The sequence below is a fragment of the Colletotrichum navitas genome, assembly GCF_030913465.1.
Source record: "Colletotrichum navitas strain CBS 125086 chromosome Unknown LY79scaffold_39, whole genome shotgun sequence".
NCBI lineage: Eukaryota > Fungi > Ascomycota > Sordariomycetes > Glomerellales > Glomerellaceae > Colletotrichum > Colletotrichum navitas.
The window spans coordinates 237,036-250,362 of record NW_026850585.1 but is presented as its reverse complement, the minus strand read 5'-3'; the positions used below and the strand labels follow the sequence as shown (position 1 = coordinate 250,362).

At 56.9% G+C, this 13,327-nt stretch overlaps 5 protein-coding genes across 5 annotated transcripts; 2 read left to right on the top strand and 3 right to left on the bottom strand.

Annotated features, from left to right (window-relative positions):
* Positions 1 to 3,258: 3,258 nt before the first annotated feature.
* Positions 3,259 to 3,657, bottom strand: LY79DRAFT_245038 (uncharacterized protein). The gene has a single exon (XM_060551786.1). It carries the CDS (start codon positions 3,545 to 3,547, stop codon positions 3,299 to 3,301), a length of 249 nt encoding a protein of 82 aa, XP_060413014.1. The 5' UTR covers positions 3,548 to 3,657; the 3' UTR covers positions 3,259 to 3,298.
* Positions 3,658 to 4,779: 1,122 nt separating this feature from the next.
* LY79DRAFT_557346 (uncharacterized protein) lies at positions 4,780 to 6,269 on the bottom strand. The gene has a single exon (XM_060558087.1). It carries the CDS (start codon positions 5,815 to 5,817, stop codon positions 5,065 to 5,067), a length of 753 nt encoding a protein of 250 aa, XP_060413013.1. The 5' UTR covers positions 5,818 to 6,269; the 3' UTR covers positions 4,780 to 5,064.
* Positions 6,270 to 6,915: 646 nt separating this feature from the next.
* Positions 6,916 to 7,526, top strand: LY79DRAFT_557345 (uncharacterized protein). Its single transcript, XM_060558086.1, has one exon. It carries the CDS (start codon positions 7,201 to 7,203, stop codon positions 7,435 to 7,437), a length of 237 nt encoding a protein of 78 aa, XP_060413012.1. The 5' UTR covers positions 6,916 to 7,200; the 3' UTR covers positions 7,438 to 7,526.
* Positions 7,527 to 11,035: 3,509 nt separating this feature from the next.
* Positions 11,036 to 12,197, top strand: LY79DRAFT_245017 (uncharacterized protein). Its single transcript, XM_060551785.1, has one exon. It carries the CDS (start codon positions 11,271 to 11,273, stop codon positions 12,039 to 12,041), a length of 771 nt encoding a protein of 256 aa, XP_060413011.1. The 5' UTR covers positions 11,036 to 11,270; the 3' UTR covers positions 12,042 to 12,197.
* Positions 12,198 to 12,535: 338 nt separating this feature from the next.
* On the bottom strand, positions 12,536 to 12,985 carry LY79DRAFT_517780 (uncharacterized protein; the record flags this gene model as incomplete). The annotated part of the gene is made up of 1 exon (XM_060554965.1): positions 12,536 to 12,985. A coding segment is annotated over one exon (450 nt), but the record flags the coding sequence as incomplete, so codon positions are not given.
* Positions 12,986 to 13,327: the final 342 nt, after the last annotated feature.

Here is a 13,327-nt window from a genome sequence, read left to right as displayed (position 1 = left end):
TTGGACGTATGATGCACACGACCACGACAAATGCGATGTAGATTCCTGCATAGAAAAACCATCTCGCCCAAGAGGGGGTAGTTGCTTAATCGATATCTCTTAATTCTCGATTAGCGACGACGACGATGACGCCAAAGACGACAGCCAACCACCACCATCACACACACACACACACACACACACGCTGGCTGGGCAGGGAGGCTGCAACTTGCAGACCAGTACGGATAAGCAGGCCTAGGGCTCTCGGGCGCACGCGCGCGTGTGTGCGTGCGCGTGTGCGAGATGAATGAAAAATCGAAGGAATTGGTTGAAGCGTGGTTGTGGATGTGGACCAAGGTGGATTGCGGCCGCTTAGGCGGCGGATGCCGCCCGGTGTAAGAGCCAGTGAATCCAGCCTCTCTCTCCGCGATGAATAATGCGATAGTGCTGCTTGTTGCTGGCATTGTTCCTGGTGCCACCGCGGAACGGTACTTTGACATCGAGTTTACAAGTACCTAGGTAGGCTCTCCCCCCCCCCCCCCCCCCCCAACGGTGCCTTCCCCACCAGCCCCTGTGCCTGGCCCAGTCTCGCCTTCCTGCTTGATTGTGTTCCTGTTCTAGTGTGTGTGCAGTATAGCGTACTATGTAGTGTAGGTAGTATGCAGGGCATGCAGTACTGTCAGGGGGAGGAATCCAAGTAGAAGGGAAGCAGAGCACAGCACAAGGGGGGGGGGGAGGACTAGAAAAAGGCAACTGACTGACTGGTGACAGAAGGGAGGGACGACCGGGGAGGGGGCGACAGGAGGGTTCTAGGGCGTGCTGTGGATCGCCGATTGGCCGGACATGAACCCAGCCTGGAAGAGGCGGCAGAGCAAAGGCAAGAGCTTCGTTCGCTGCTTCCTTTTCCTGCCTTCCTTTTTTTTTTTTTCCTCGTCGTCAACCGTGCTGTGTGCGTGTATTGTGTGCGTGGTGTGTAGTGTGGATGTGTGTGTATAAACATGTCCACGTTTCTCTCCATCTCTTGTCAGAGAGTGTTTCCCAAGGCAAAAACCATGGTGCTCACTTGGCATCCTTCCTTAGTGACAGGTTCCAGAGAAGACTATTGACTAATGCCTTACCAAGAACAAAGTAATAAGAAAGCAAGGCGGTCCTCGCAGTCCAGCGTCGCCTTCGTGATAGGTTTTTCCTTACCGCACGGGGCACCTGGGCTGAAAGTGTAAAGACAGGAGGGGGGCAGAGTTGAGCAGAGTTGGACGGGCGGTACTCTCATTTCTGCCCTGCACGCAAGCCAGAGACATGTATCGCCCGGTCCCTAGCCAGCCACCCACCCACGCACACCCCTTTTCCTTCTTTCTAAGATCATGGATTGAGTTGAGTTGACCCAGGATGGGGTAATGCATTGCAGAATGGCGCCACAGCACAACACAGCAGGGAGGCAAGCAACGGGTGCTGTAACCTACAGCATGGCATAGAGCGCCGGATAACGGATAAGCAGTCCGGGCAACAGGCCAGGCTTGCCTGGTAGGCTGTGTTCTCTCTCTCACTCTCGCCCTCACTTTCTCTCTGCCCCAGAGGCAGAGGCAAAGGCAAAGGCAAAGGCAAAGGCAGAGGCAGAGGCAGAGGCAGAGGCAGAGCACCGCGACGCAGAGCCCAGAGCTCTCTCGATCGCTGACAGAGCGGACAGCGCAACACTGACCGGCTTTGGCAGCGACACTGACTGACACTGGCTCCCGCTCATACACAGCCCGCCCGCCGGTCCCTTGTCCGCGCCTGCGCTTCCATGCCCGGTTGTGGGAGACGAAGGAAGAGGGAAGGGGGGAGGGAGAGCGCTTTCGCGGACTCTGACCGCTGAGCCAAGTCAGTTAGACAGTCAGACTGTGTCTCTCGCATGGCCCCGCCTCACTGCGCTGCGGCGGACAGTGACTTCCACTCAATCGGGAACAGTCCCTGCGCTATGTTGCCCACCACAAGGCACTGTCATTGTTGTGGCCAACCTTGCTCTGCTCCTGTCAGGGCTTTCCCTCCCGAGAGGGGGTGCGGAACACGCGGACATTGTCCAACAGAGGGGGGGGGGTTATTTCCACCGCAGACGACCGCTCTTCCCTAGAGATGAAGGAGGAGGAGGACCACGACGACGAAGAAAGAAAGGGGGGATCGGAATAAGAAAGGCCCAGCCTCCCAAACGGTCGATTCGTTCTGGACCGGCGATGCGGCCATGACGGCATTGCTTTGGTTCCATGAGGGAACCGGTGGTGAGGGGGCATTTCCAAGCGATGAGCGACGGCGGCAATGCGCTTCTTTGTCTCACTCTCTTTTAATCTATCTGACAGAGCCTTGTCTTGGTCTTGCAGACTGTCTCCTCTTAGAAAAGAGACGACTCAAGAGTCATGTTCCCGGCCGTCTCCAGAATCGAGAAACGGCTTCTGAGTGCTTGAACAACTGGGCCTTCCAATACATCGCATTCCTGGCTCCACCACCCATCTTGGAATTAATATGCGCTTTGCCTTCAAGCCTCCCCCCTCGAGAGATGTCTACTAGTAGCAGCAGATCTAGTCCCCCCCCCCCCCCCCCCCCCCCCCCTCCCTCTCCCTCATCCATATCACCGACAGCCGCTACAAATCACCACCGCCCCATATGGCATACTAAACTATTCCCCCCCTCGTCCCTTAAAGTTGCCCAAGAGGTTAAAAAGACCGGCGCCGGACCCAATCTCGATAGTGCATGGGAATCTCATTTCCATCCCGGTGCAGATATGCCCATCACCGATTAAAGTGTGGGAAGACAAGAGGCACTTGCGCGTGCCAGTTAATTCCGGCATGGCATGTCATGCCTCTCTCTCATGACCCCCCTCCCCGATAGACCCAATACATACTCCGTATATACTCTTAGTAATGTACACAATCTGAGGAATCGTGCCATCGGGCGCCCGGCCGGGTCGCCATCAATTGGCTCCATCTGTCCAGTCCACACTAACATCCATCCACCCGTGCGCGGATGCGAAGAAAGGGGGTGTACCGATAAACTTCATCTTTTCTTCCTTCCTTTTTGCCAACAGGACGGAGCATGGATTTGCAATGCGAACGGGCTGCCGGGGGGTGGTGCCATTGCACGGAATCAAAAACGACTGGGGAGTGGGCAGGCAGGGGTGGGGATGGGAGGGGACGCAAAGTAGAGCGACGGAGTATTTTATTTTTGCTCGAGGAAGATCATCTCCCTTTTTGCCGGCGACGCGGTCGTCGTGCCTCTCTTTTTTTTTTTTTTTTCCTTTTTTTTTTTCCACTTGTCATTCTCCTCCTTCTTCCTCCATCACGGGCCAATCTTACGAGGACGCGCAGTGCGAACACAGCATAGCTTGTCTCCGTCTGGCCGCTTTGTTTCCCTTGGCTTCCGCCCTCCCCCTCCTGTTTAGTGTTTCGAGGACGTGATGCTCTCGATTTGCCGTCGCGATCCCGTTGTAGATGTTTGGCCACGGGGCGTCTGGCGGTTGATGAGACGTCCACTTGGTCGTCAGTCTCAGCGCGCTGATTGGGCGCGTCGCAGAGGGTGGGTTTCGGGCGTGCTGGCTCATGCCGCCGCAACCGTTGAGATGTCGGGACAAAAAGGAGGAAGGAAGGGAAGGGAAGGGAGACCTGGTGATGGTTGCACTGGCTGAGATTACCTGCCAGCGAACAATCGTACTACGTACTATTACGTGTAGGGGTCAACAACGAAGAGGGGGTGAAAGAGACCCAAGCGTGTGCGCTTCATATCTACCTAGTACCTACACTGCGGTCTCGTTCTTTTAGAACCATGCCCAGCAGCAGCAGCAGAAGACATGCCGGCTGCCGCCCTGCTGAGAGCTGCGAGCCCGTCGTCTGTGTGAGGCCCCTGTCATGGGTATCCCCGTATTATCTTATCGACAAGGTCCACGGTTCTAGCGTGTACCCTCCTTCTCTGTTCCTGACTTGGGAAGAGGGTTACACGGCACGCGACAAGGGTTAGAAAACAAAATCAAAAAAGATTTGGGAAATGTTCATATCTGCCTGTGCTAAGGGCAGCAGCAAATGTGGCCCCGGAGATACAGTTACATTGATTCTTCGCCCGCACCCCCCCCCCTCCCCCCAACCGCACCATGTACCGCCCGCCGGTCAGAACAAACCCCGCCTGCCTGATCACCACAGCCGGCCGGTTCTATTGAAGATTCCTGATGAATCTTTTGATTCATGATCCAAGAGCCCTTGCGGGTGGTCCAGGGCGGATCCCGTCCGGGTCGTATCTCTTTTGCCATCTTTGTTTGGCATGACGGCAAGCGTGTCTGTACAACGAATCTAGAATTTGTCGGGAGACACACGCAGGTCTTTCCTTAAACGCCCCGCGCGAATGTCAACGAGGGTTTTATCGTCGTAGGCTACGGAGGTCATCTGACAAGGAAGACAAGGAAGCTACGGCACTCTTTTTTTTTTTTTTTTTTTTTTTTTTACCCCTCCCTCTGGAGCGAAAAGGCTTACGATAGTAGTTTATGTAGAGGTCAAGGCGTTGACAAAACTCTGAGCGGTCGTCCTATCGGGATTTGATATGTCTATAAGCAGAACGGTAGTACGGCTTGGTAGCGAGACAAGTCATCGCATCTCGCGAACTCTCCCATTGTCTTCCGCGAACCGGGGCAAGCAAGGCCCTTGCAGCGGGGCCGTCCGACTCACATGTCGTCTTTTCAGAGCAAACCCCGGAGCCCTATGTTTCTGTCTTTGCGCGCTACATTTGTGTGTCCCAAACATGAGCCAGCATACCAAATAGGACAATGAGAAGCCAGGATGCGCGGGAGGGGGGGGGGAAGAAAACGAGGGAAAAAAAAGGTTTAGATGGGCTAGCCGCAAAGAGAACTGGCAACGTGCGCATGCTCCAGGATTGTCGTGCAGTGCAGGCAGGTCATCAGTAAGGGAGAGGAAATGTTGGGAAACGTCACCAATAATCTCCACATGCAATATCGCTTGCTTCGGAGGGCCCAGCTCTATGGCGACTTCGCTCGGGGGTGCGATGGGCTTCAATAGCTGGCACATCGCTGCCATTATCTTGTAATATTGCCTTCTCCTGAGCAGCTGCAGACGACTACGGATGAAAACGTCGTAGCGGCGGTGACAGACGACGACACTGACAACGACGACGGCGGCAACAACCGCGATGACGGCACACTGGTGAGATTTCGCTCGGTCCAAGCACCTCGTAGCTTGATGAGACAGGTCGGCCAACAGCTGTCGTTTGGGACATCAAGATGCAGCTCGGACGACGATGGCTGAATGCCACCGCCATGAGCTCCCAGCGAGGGTGACTTGCAGCAAGCAAGAGCGTTGAGGCTGCGGGGAGTGGGACAGGATAGGATAGCGCACCGCGCCCTCTTGCGACACCAGCCAGCAGCCATCGTCTCGCGGATCGCTCGTCGAAGCCTGTGCAGCAGTGTGGCTCCCTACTCAGGACCGGGTCGGATGTGCTCCCTTTCCTAACAAGCGTCGATTGCGCGACGACGGAGGGCGCTGAAGAAGTCCGGCCCGTCATCTCATTCCGAGGTTCGTGTTGTGCCCCTGGACGAATGCAGAGCGCAAGCTTCAATGTGACGCTGTTGCCATCAGCTGAGGGTCGAAATGCAGGTCCGAGGTTCCTGATGTCGGTGACAGCGTTCGCAGCGTGATAGATCGGCAGGTTAGCCCAGCCGAGGGCGGGGTGGGTGACCCAGCAGACCTGCCTGTTGCCTGCAGCTCTGCTCGGGCTGCCCGTAATCTCGTCGAGCCCCGCCCATCTTTGTCGAGTTGACGACGGCCGTTGAAGCGAGCCGTTGGCGGCATGTGCTAGGCTCGCTCCAGACATTCTGCATTCCTCATCAAGACCTTAATCTTCTGTACAGCCTTGTCGTCACGCGGAGCGGAGGCCGAAAACGTCCGTGTCTAAGCAGGCAGAGACAAAGGAAAGGGAGTGGCTTGACGGATCCAAGACAGTGGACGGCGCTACCCATGGGCGATGTAAGCCATCATCAGACTGCATTCAGGACGGCGCACCCTCCTCATCTCAGTCCATTCTCAGCCGGGTTTGGAGTACGGTATGAGAATTCCACAGCCACGTGAGGAGGACACTCTGAGCATGTGGGTAGAGCTCACAACGACCGCTGTTCCATGTGTGCGCTGTGCAGTTGTCGCTCGCTGGCCGATGCGTGCGTTCATTGTGCCTGGTATCGTGCGGCTTGGCCGAGTACAGGATGACTGAGAGGAATCCAAAAGAGCCACATCCAAGATCCAGGTCGGAAAGGAGAATGACGCCAAAAAAGAAGCCGGTGCCGCGACGCCAAGCCAATGCTCGATTGACTGTGCCTTCTGCACGAAATGGAATCCTTTTCCGGTGCTGCCTTGAGCCTTAGGCCAACAAAACTACACTTCATTCAATCCTCGGCAAAAGGGCAGTCGCGGCTGTACGTACGTACCCTGCCCGCCGCCTACCTACCTAGTAGTAACCTAGTGTAGGTAGCTCACATGGAAAATGCGTGTCGCTGCCGCATGTTCCTCTGCTCGAACCCTGCAAATTGTGAAACAAGCCTGGCGCACTGCTTCAGAAAATAGCTTGGACAACTAACTTTCCGCGCCAGTCCACTTCCAGCCATCCTTTTCTGCCATGGGTCACCCTCGCATCCGCTCTTTCCACACCCCTCCTTCTCGCGTGCACCTCTCTAGGTATAGCAGGAACGCTTTACTTTCCTCGAGTCACGAACATGCCTACCTACTATACGGAGTAGGTAGCATAGTATCGTGGCTGGCTGGCTGGCTGCACTAGGTATACAGCTCGATGCGAGATGACTTGCTGCCGCGTGCTACCGCCCGGACTGTTGGGGTACAGAGTGAAGTTTGACAAAAACAAGCAATGTCTTGCGGTTTCCGCGGAACCATTGGATGACCTCACACCAATTGGGTTGGCCAACGACAGTCTTTCCTGATGGCCTCCATCAACCTGCAGGCGAGCAGGCCACGTCTCGCCGGCCACTGGCGCTCGGCTTCTCGTCGACTTTCATGCAGAGCATTTTCCACCTCGATACTGGCCCATGGTTTTTGCTTCTTCTGCACAAGTTGCATCGGTTACTCATAGCAGCGCTTGCTTGCAACAGTTGAACTGGCCTGGCCTGACCGGCATCTGAGTGGTGTCGTTGATCGGGCCGCCTGAGTCGCGTATTGCCGTCTAACTGACTAAGAGCCCGTTATCGGTCGTATGGAGATCTCGGGGTCATGGGGCAATGCCGTTTTGACTCTTGCCATCCGATCCGGGCAGGCCTTCGACCTTACCGTTACGGTGCACTTACCACTTTACGGATTACCGCCTTCAACTACTACTATACTATGCAGTGCTGCTATGATCAAGACCGAGTGGGCTCTTCGGTTATCATTCGCAATCGTAGTCCGCATGGGACCACCAAAAACAAGAGTGCGGCAACGTCGTACTCGTTAGTCGCTTTATTCCGGCTCGGTACTACTGATTCGGCAGATCGACGGCCCATCGCGACGGAACGAGTACCAGAAAAAAAAAAAAAAAAAAAAGGCCGCGGTCAAATTGGTCCATGGATGAGGGTTCGTGACCCGAGACCCCATGGAGCAGAATAACGACACGGCGTCGAAATGAATGGGGACCACGGCCGAACCTCGGACAGCACTGTGTCTCCATGCAAGGTACGGGATCCCAAGCATCAGGCTGCAAAAGGCGCGCGCAAGACGGCAAATCGGCGTTTTACGCTGCGTAGGGATTCGAGAGCGGGACATTTTGCACCCATGGCCGATGGACCGTGGTTATGTCTGTTTGATCATCCCCCAAGAATGCGACGCACGCTACCCCAAGCTTTCTGAAACCCCAAGCCAGCAACTGCCAGCTGCAAGTCGCCTGCCTCGGGGCCTCGAGACCGCGAGGCCCAACACCCCGCCCCGCCCAGGATGCGGTGCGGTTCGCTATCGTGGTCGACGTGGGCGGTAATGATGATGGTGGTGGTGGTGGTTGCAGCATGTCCAGGCAAGGCAAGCAAGCCCACGCTAGGCCCGAGTCAAGGTCCGGGCCCAGATTCAGGTTCAGAGGGAAGGCGACGACCAGCTATCCCGCCTCAACTGATCGTCCCGTTACCGTGGCCGTGTTCAGTGCGCTCCGTCAGGTTGTGAGAGTTCAAGTTGACCGCTGTCTAACTTGTGCTTACCGCACGGCCGGGCAGTACTATATCCACTTATCTGGGAAGTGCTTTTCTGTCATATGTTGCCCACAGCGAAGACCCGACGAGTGCTGTCAAGTTGATGGATTGGAGTCCGCGGCTCGGGCTCCGGGGCTTCAGTCCAACTAGCAAGCAACGAGGGCGGAGATGTGTCCTCAACAGGAATGTGCCCCGTAAGCCTGAATGTCACGATACCATCTGCGGAGCCCCTCCTTAATCTTAGATGTTTACCACCCTCTTCTGCGTTCTCGCAGCTAGCGGTAAACAATAGAGGGGCTTCGGGAGGCTCTAGAATATTGGGCGACGATCACCCTCCTGGCAGGCGCATCCTGTCCCGGCGCGGGCACATCGTGAGACTTGTGCTGAGGAGACTGCAGTGGTCGTGGGACTGGATAAGTCAAGTTGGGCAGGGATATGCGTGTCGCCTATAGCCGTCGACGCAAGGGAGGGCCAGTGCCCGGAGCTGAGCCAACAGGTCCGTCCATGTGAGTGTTTACGAATCAGCTCGAGGTGCTGAGGCCATCGATGCCTGCTGCTATTTTTGAGCCCAGAAGTGGATAGCGGAACCTCATCACAGGAATTGGACCATTCCAAACCCCCAAAACACGCGCCTCCCCAGGTGCTCGTACCTGCAATAGGTGGTTGCCGGCGATTCAGACTCGCTGCACCACGCGGCCATTGGCGACGTTGATGTTCATATTCTCCGAGATGGCATCGTGGTCTCAGATGTCAAGCGTAACGCCTGAGGAACGCCGTCATTATGGGCTCGTCCCCGCCAAGCAAACCCGCTGGCGGGGGCCTTTCTTGCCTCGGTGGAGCAGCACTAGCAGCAGCAGCAGCTTCTTCCCATTGAGGAAAGAATGGTGATCAAGTCTAGACCCCTCGACGCACGCCGCCGGCATGTCTGTCAGCTTGGTGCCAATTCGTCATGACGTGGGCCTGGTTGACCAGTGAGCAAGCCAGACAGACAGGCACGCTGCTCATGGATCATGATTAAGTCGAGGGAGAATTGTGCTTGGTCACTCGGAACGAGGCCTTGGGCACAGCGTCGCATGGGATGGATGGGGATGCTGCTCGTCGAGTCGTGCTGACTGATCCCGGAATAGGCAGTTTCAGGAAAGGACCCTGGGTGGATTCGGCCTAAGCTTAAGCCGCAGGACCCAATCAGAATCCTGAAGAGCTGGCCCTGCAAGCGCTTGGAGCTCTTCAGGCTTCTCATTGGCTCCCTCAGAATCATCCCATGATGCGGAGTGGAGCCCAGAGGGCCGTCTTAGGTACGTACCTTGACTCTCACACACCTGCGAGTGGCCGCCCGTCGCCAGCCAACCACATCCACTCGCTCTTACCTATTCTCTCTCTCCCGCTGTTTCTATCGGCTATTGCTCTCTTGCAACGTCTGGCCTGGTGTCCTTCCCGTCCCACCTATTGGACTGGGACCACACACACACACACACACAGCTATACCACACATACCCACTCGCATCACGATGGATCCGGACGGGCCAGAAATAGATCCTGCTGCTTCAAAGTTACTTGCTTGTCTGTTCAATTGGGGATCGTTGCACGGCGCATGCGGGAGTGAGATCGGGTCGCAGAACCTTCGGCCGCCTCGACCTTGCTCCGGTGTGTGCTCGGCGGCTGCTGAGATTACCTGCCTGCCGTTCACCACCTCTCCTTTACACCACTTCAACTGCCTGCCTTTTTGTTTCGTGCCTTGCTGACGAGGGGCTCCGGCCCGCCAGCAGGTTGAGGACCTTGACGCCGGCACTGCATATGCCGCCGAGGAAACAGGAATAGAAACATCACAAGCGACGCGGTGATGTGATGTGACTGGCGGCCTACGTGGGCCTCGAGGGAGAAACATCGATTTCCTAAACTAGGCGGTTGCCCAGCTCTAGCTCAAGCGGCATAGGGAATCGCCCAGCAACGACACACTACGAGGAACAACCCTAGCGATGAGGTGAAACTTGAACCCCCGACGACCTACCTAGTGGTAGTTTACCAGGTACGGAGTGCCTGTAGAGAGAGCGACCGGGATCTAGGTCTGTCGGTAGTCGACCTTGGCTGGCCTCACCACCGCCCACACTACCTACCGTCAGCTAGGTAAGTATTTCTCCGGCCGCGTGACGGCTGCCATCGCTGGCGTACCTGCCGCTCACCTGTCAGACCTGCACGGTAATCCCCGGACAGTGTGAGCGAGTTCCACCAGATTAGATTAGTGTACATAGTACAGTACTTACTGCAAGCGGGAGGCTTTCTTCAAACTTTGCGGGTCGGTTCGGAAGTCGTTGACATCTCGATACCCCAACCGGCACAAGGCCCGCAGGCAGTAAGTATCTCGAGTTCCTGGATAGATACGGCTCGGTGGGGCTGGGAAAGCCCCCAACCTCTGCGAGAACCTGAAACGACAGGGGAGAGATGGCTGATCTTTTTCGCCTCGCTGAGTCGACGAAACATGACACTTCGACGTCGACTTCTTTCTTGACCCGTAGTGGTGGGCACCACGACAACCTCAGTGGGAAGGAAAGCAATGCCTCCCCCCTTCCAGCGCCGTGCCGGCCGCTTCCAATCACCCAGGACGGTATGATTCGTGCATGAACCTGCCTATTCAGTACGGACATCTACTGCGCACTGCGGTGCGGTTCTCCCTGCGCTTAAGCCCAAGTTGCGGTGACGGCGGGGAGCCACCGTAAACGATGCAACACACCACCAGCCAGCTATGCCAGCATGCACCCAGCCATCTATTTCCGCCGTGGTTTCCTTGACAAAGTTTCCCCCACCCTTGCTACGACGCTGGCCGGTTCTCTACCGCGAGCACGACCGACTGCTCGTGTTGATGTCAACCCGCAGGTCCTTCTCCGGTTTTCCCCTGCACCCGGCGACTTTGTGATTACAGATAGACGCAGAACATGGGTATCGCCGCGTTGCGCCTGCGGTCTAGAAGCGTCACGGTGTGCTTGAGCCAATGTTGTGCAGCACCCGAAACACGACGAGAGGGGCGATTTTCAGGTACATGAAACACGAGCGACGAGCCATCTAACGACATGTCGCGTTGTCTTCCAGAACGATTTGAGGTAACGATCGCCCGTTTATGCCGGTGTTGGACCTGCTGGCCTCGCTACCTGTACGAAAAGGGGCTTGTTTCCCAGCAGGGCTAGAACTGGACAATTACACTGCGTCCCTTGCTCGCGGACTCGGGGTCCCTCTGCGCCGTATCCATCTTTCTCGACCGTTCCTGTTGCTTCAGCTACGCCCCGGCACCACTCATGAGATCCTTTCCCCCCAACGGTGGCCAGATGCCAAGAGTGGCGGAAGGCAGACATATCAAGATGAGCTCCGCTACGGGTGCTTCTCGCGTCGAGCTTCGCGGGCCGCGGCAGCCAGGCAGCCGGGCACAACTCGGCTTGGCTGCACACTATCCGCGCGAACTACCACTCACCTAGTGTACGCCTTCTCGAATCAGACTAGTCGCCGGTCGCCAGCCAGCAGCAGCAGCAGCAGCAGCAGCAGCAGCAGCAGCCTCATACTCTCCGTCGCGGACACCCAGCAATCCCGTACTCGGGGGAAACTGCCCAATGGATATCACACCGCCGTCCTCCTAAGTGCGGACGAGGCGTCAGCTGGCCAGTGTCATTTCCCAACTTGGACATACGACTGTGCTAACTGCTCTTATTTTTGGCCGTATCTCAAACTTGACGGCATCTGCCATCAGGTCTTTTCCACCCTTTCCTCCATCGGTTCTGCCGCCCACCTGCTCTTGTTTCACATCGCCACGTTTGTTTCGCCGCCCCAGCAATCCCATGGACATGAACAGGCTCATTCCCACCACGCACCGTCCCTCTCTGTCCCGCAGTTTACGTAGTCGTCCAAAGCGGTAAACACCTGGCTAGGTCGGCTTTCATACGGCATGGGTGGCGCACACTACTGGTGAAGTGTTCTCGACGCTTTGACCGAGTTGCACAGGTAGTGCTCAGGCAGACATCTGAAACCTTGACAGACGAATTGTCCAGTCTTTTTTCCGTCACTAACAGACGTCTCCTCCCTCCGTCCCTCTCTGTCTCTCCGGCGTCCGCGGTTGCATTCACCCGCCTCGTGGTCATGCTATGCCGCCTGCCTTGACTGCTATAGTCCGCGTCCGTGGGCGAGGAAGCGCCGACATAGCCTACCGAGCTGCATGGAACCCTTCCATCTCGCAACCGAGCTTTGCCTCCATCACCGGTTGTTTCTAGCCCACCTGCCCGCTTCCTGCCTCCGTAGCGGATCGCGATGCTACCTACCTGTCACTGTCAGTCTGCGCCACTGGCGCCTGCTGCTTCCAAACGAACAGCACCGACGGGCCCATCAAGCCAGACCTTGTCAGCCGGGCAAACATCCCCTCTCCCGCTGTTCGCTGCAGCCCAGCGTCTGCCCCCCCCCCCCCCCCCTCCACTTCCTGGCCCATGATCTTCCAGGCCCAGGTCTTCCCAGATCGAAGAGCTTCCTCGGCCTCGCCTCGCCGGTAGACCCCTGGACGAGATCGACTTCTGAAACCGCAGCCCTCGTCCGGCTGCGCCTGCTATTGGTGTATGCCGCCCTGAGGCATAAAGATCCGAGGACGCTCAGACTTGGGACACGCAGGGAAGCGCCGCTCTCTCTCGTCCGGTTGACTCGTTTGGTCCCCTGAAAATAGGGGTGGCCTGCCGGGCGTCGCCTCCGACTGGCCGGGAGGCGGGATGGCGAGTACGCGAGGAACCAAGAAACCTGCATATTGACGGATGCCTTGTTCCCTGCACGTGGCGCCTCGTGAACTCTCAAGGGAGGGAGAGGGGAAGGTTTGCCGAGCCCTTCATGCTGTCGCGCTTGGCGTCGGCAAGGCTGGAGCGATCACCGAGGCGAGGACTGGGGACTTGGGGGCGAAAGGATGGGTAGACAGAGAGGAGAGGGAGGAGGAGGAGGAGGAGGAGGTTGTCGTAAGCTATGCTTCCCTCGTTGCATCGGTATTGTGGACGGCCATGAGGCGAGTCGGACGGGGGCCAAGAATCGATGACGGCGAAGGAGGCAACAGCCAGCCATCCTTCCCCCCCCAGTGTCTGAAGATGTCTTGCCGTAGCATGACGATGACTTGACAGCCCTGTACCATGGCATCACCAGGCCTATGCCGTTCCTCCA

Coding starts and splice junctions, on each gene's coding strand:
- LY79DRAFT_245038 (XM_060551786.1), bottom strand. CDS start 3,547: ATGAGCCAGCACGCCCGAAACCCACCCTCTGCGACGCGCCCAATCAGC.
- LY79DRAFT_557346 (XM_060558087.1), bottom strand. CDS start 5,817: ATGTCTGGAGCGAGCCTAGCACATGCCGCCAACGGCTCGCTTCAACGG.
- LY79DRAFT_557345 (XM_060558086.1), top strand. CDS start 7,201: ATGGAGATCTCGGGGTCATGGGGCAATGCCGTTTTGACTCTTGCCATC.
- LY79DRAFT_245017 (XM_060551785.1), top strand. CDS start 11,271: ATGCCGGTGTTGGACCTGCTGGCCTCGCTACCTGTACGAAAAGGGGCT.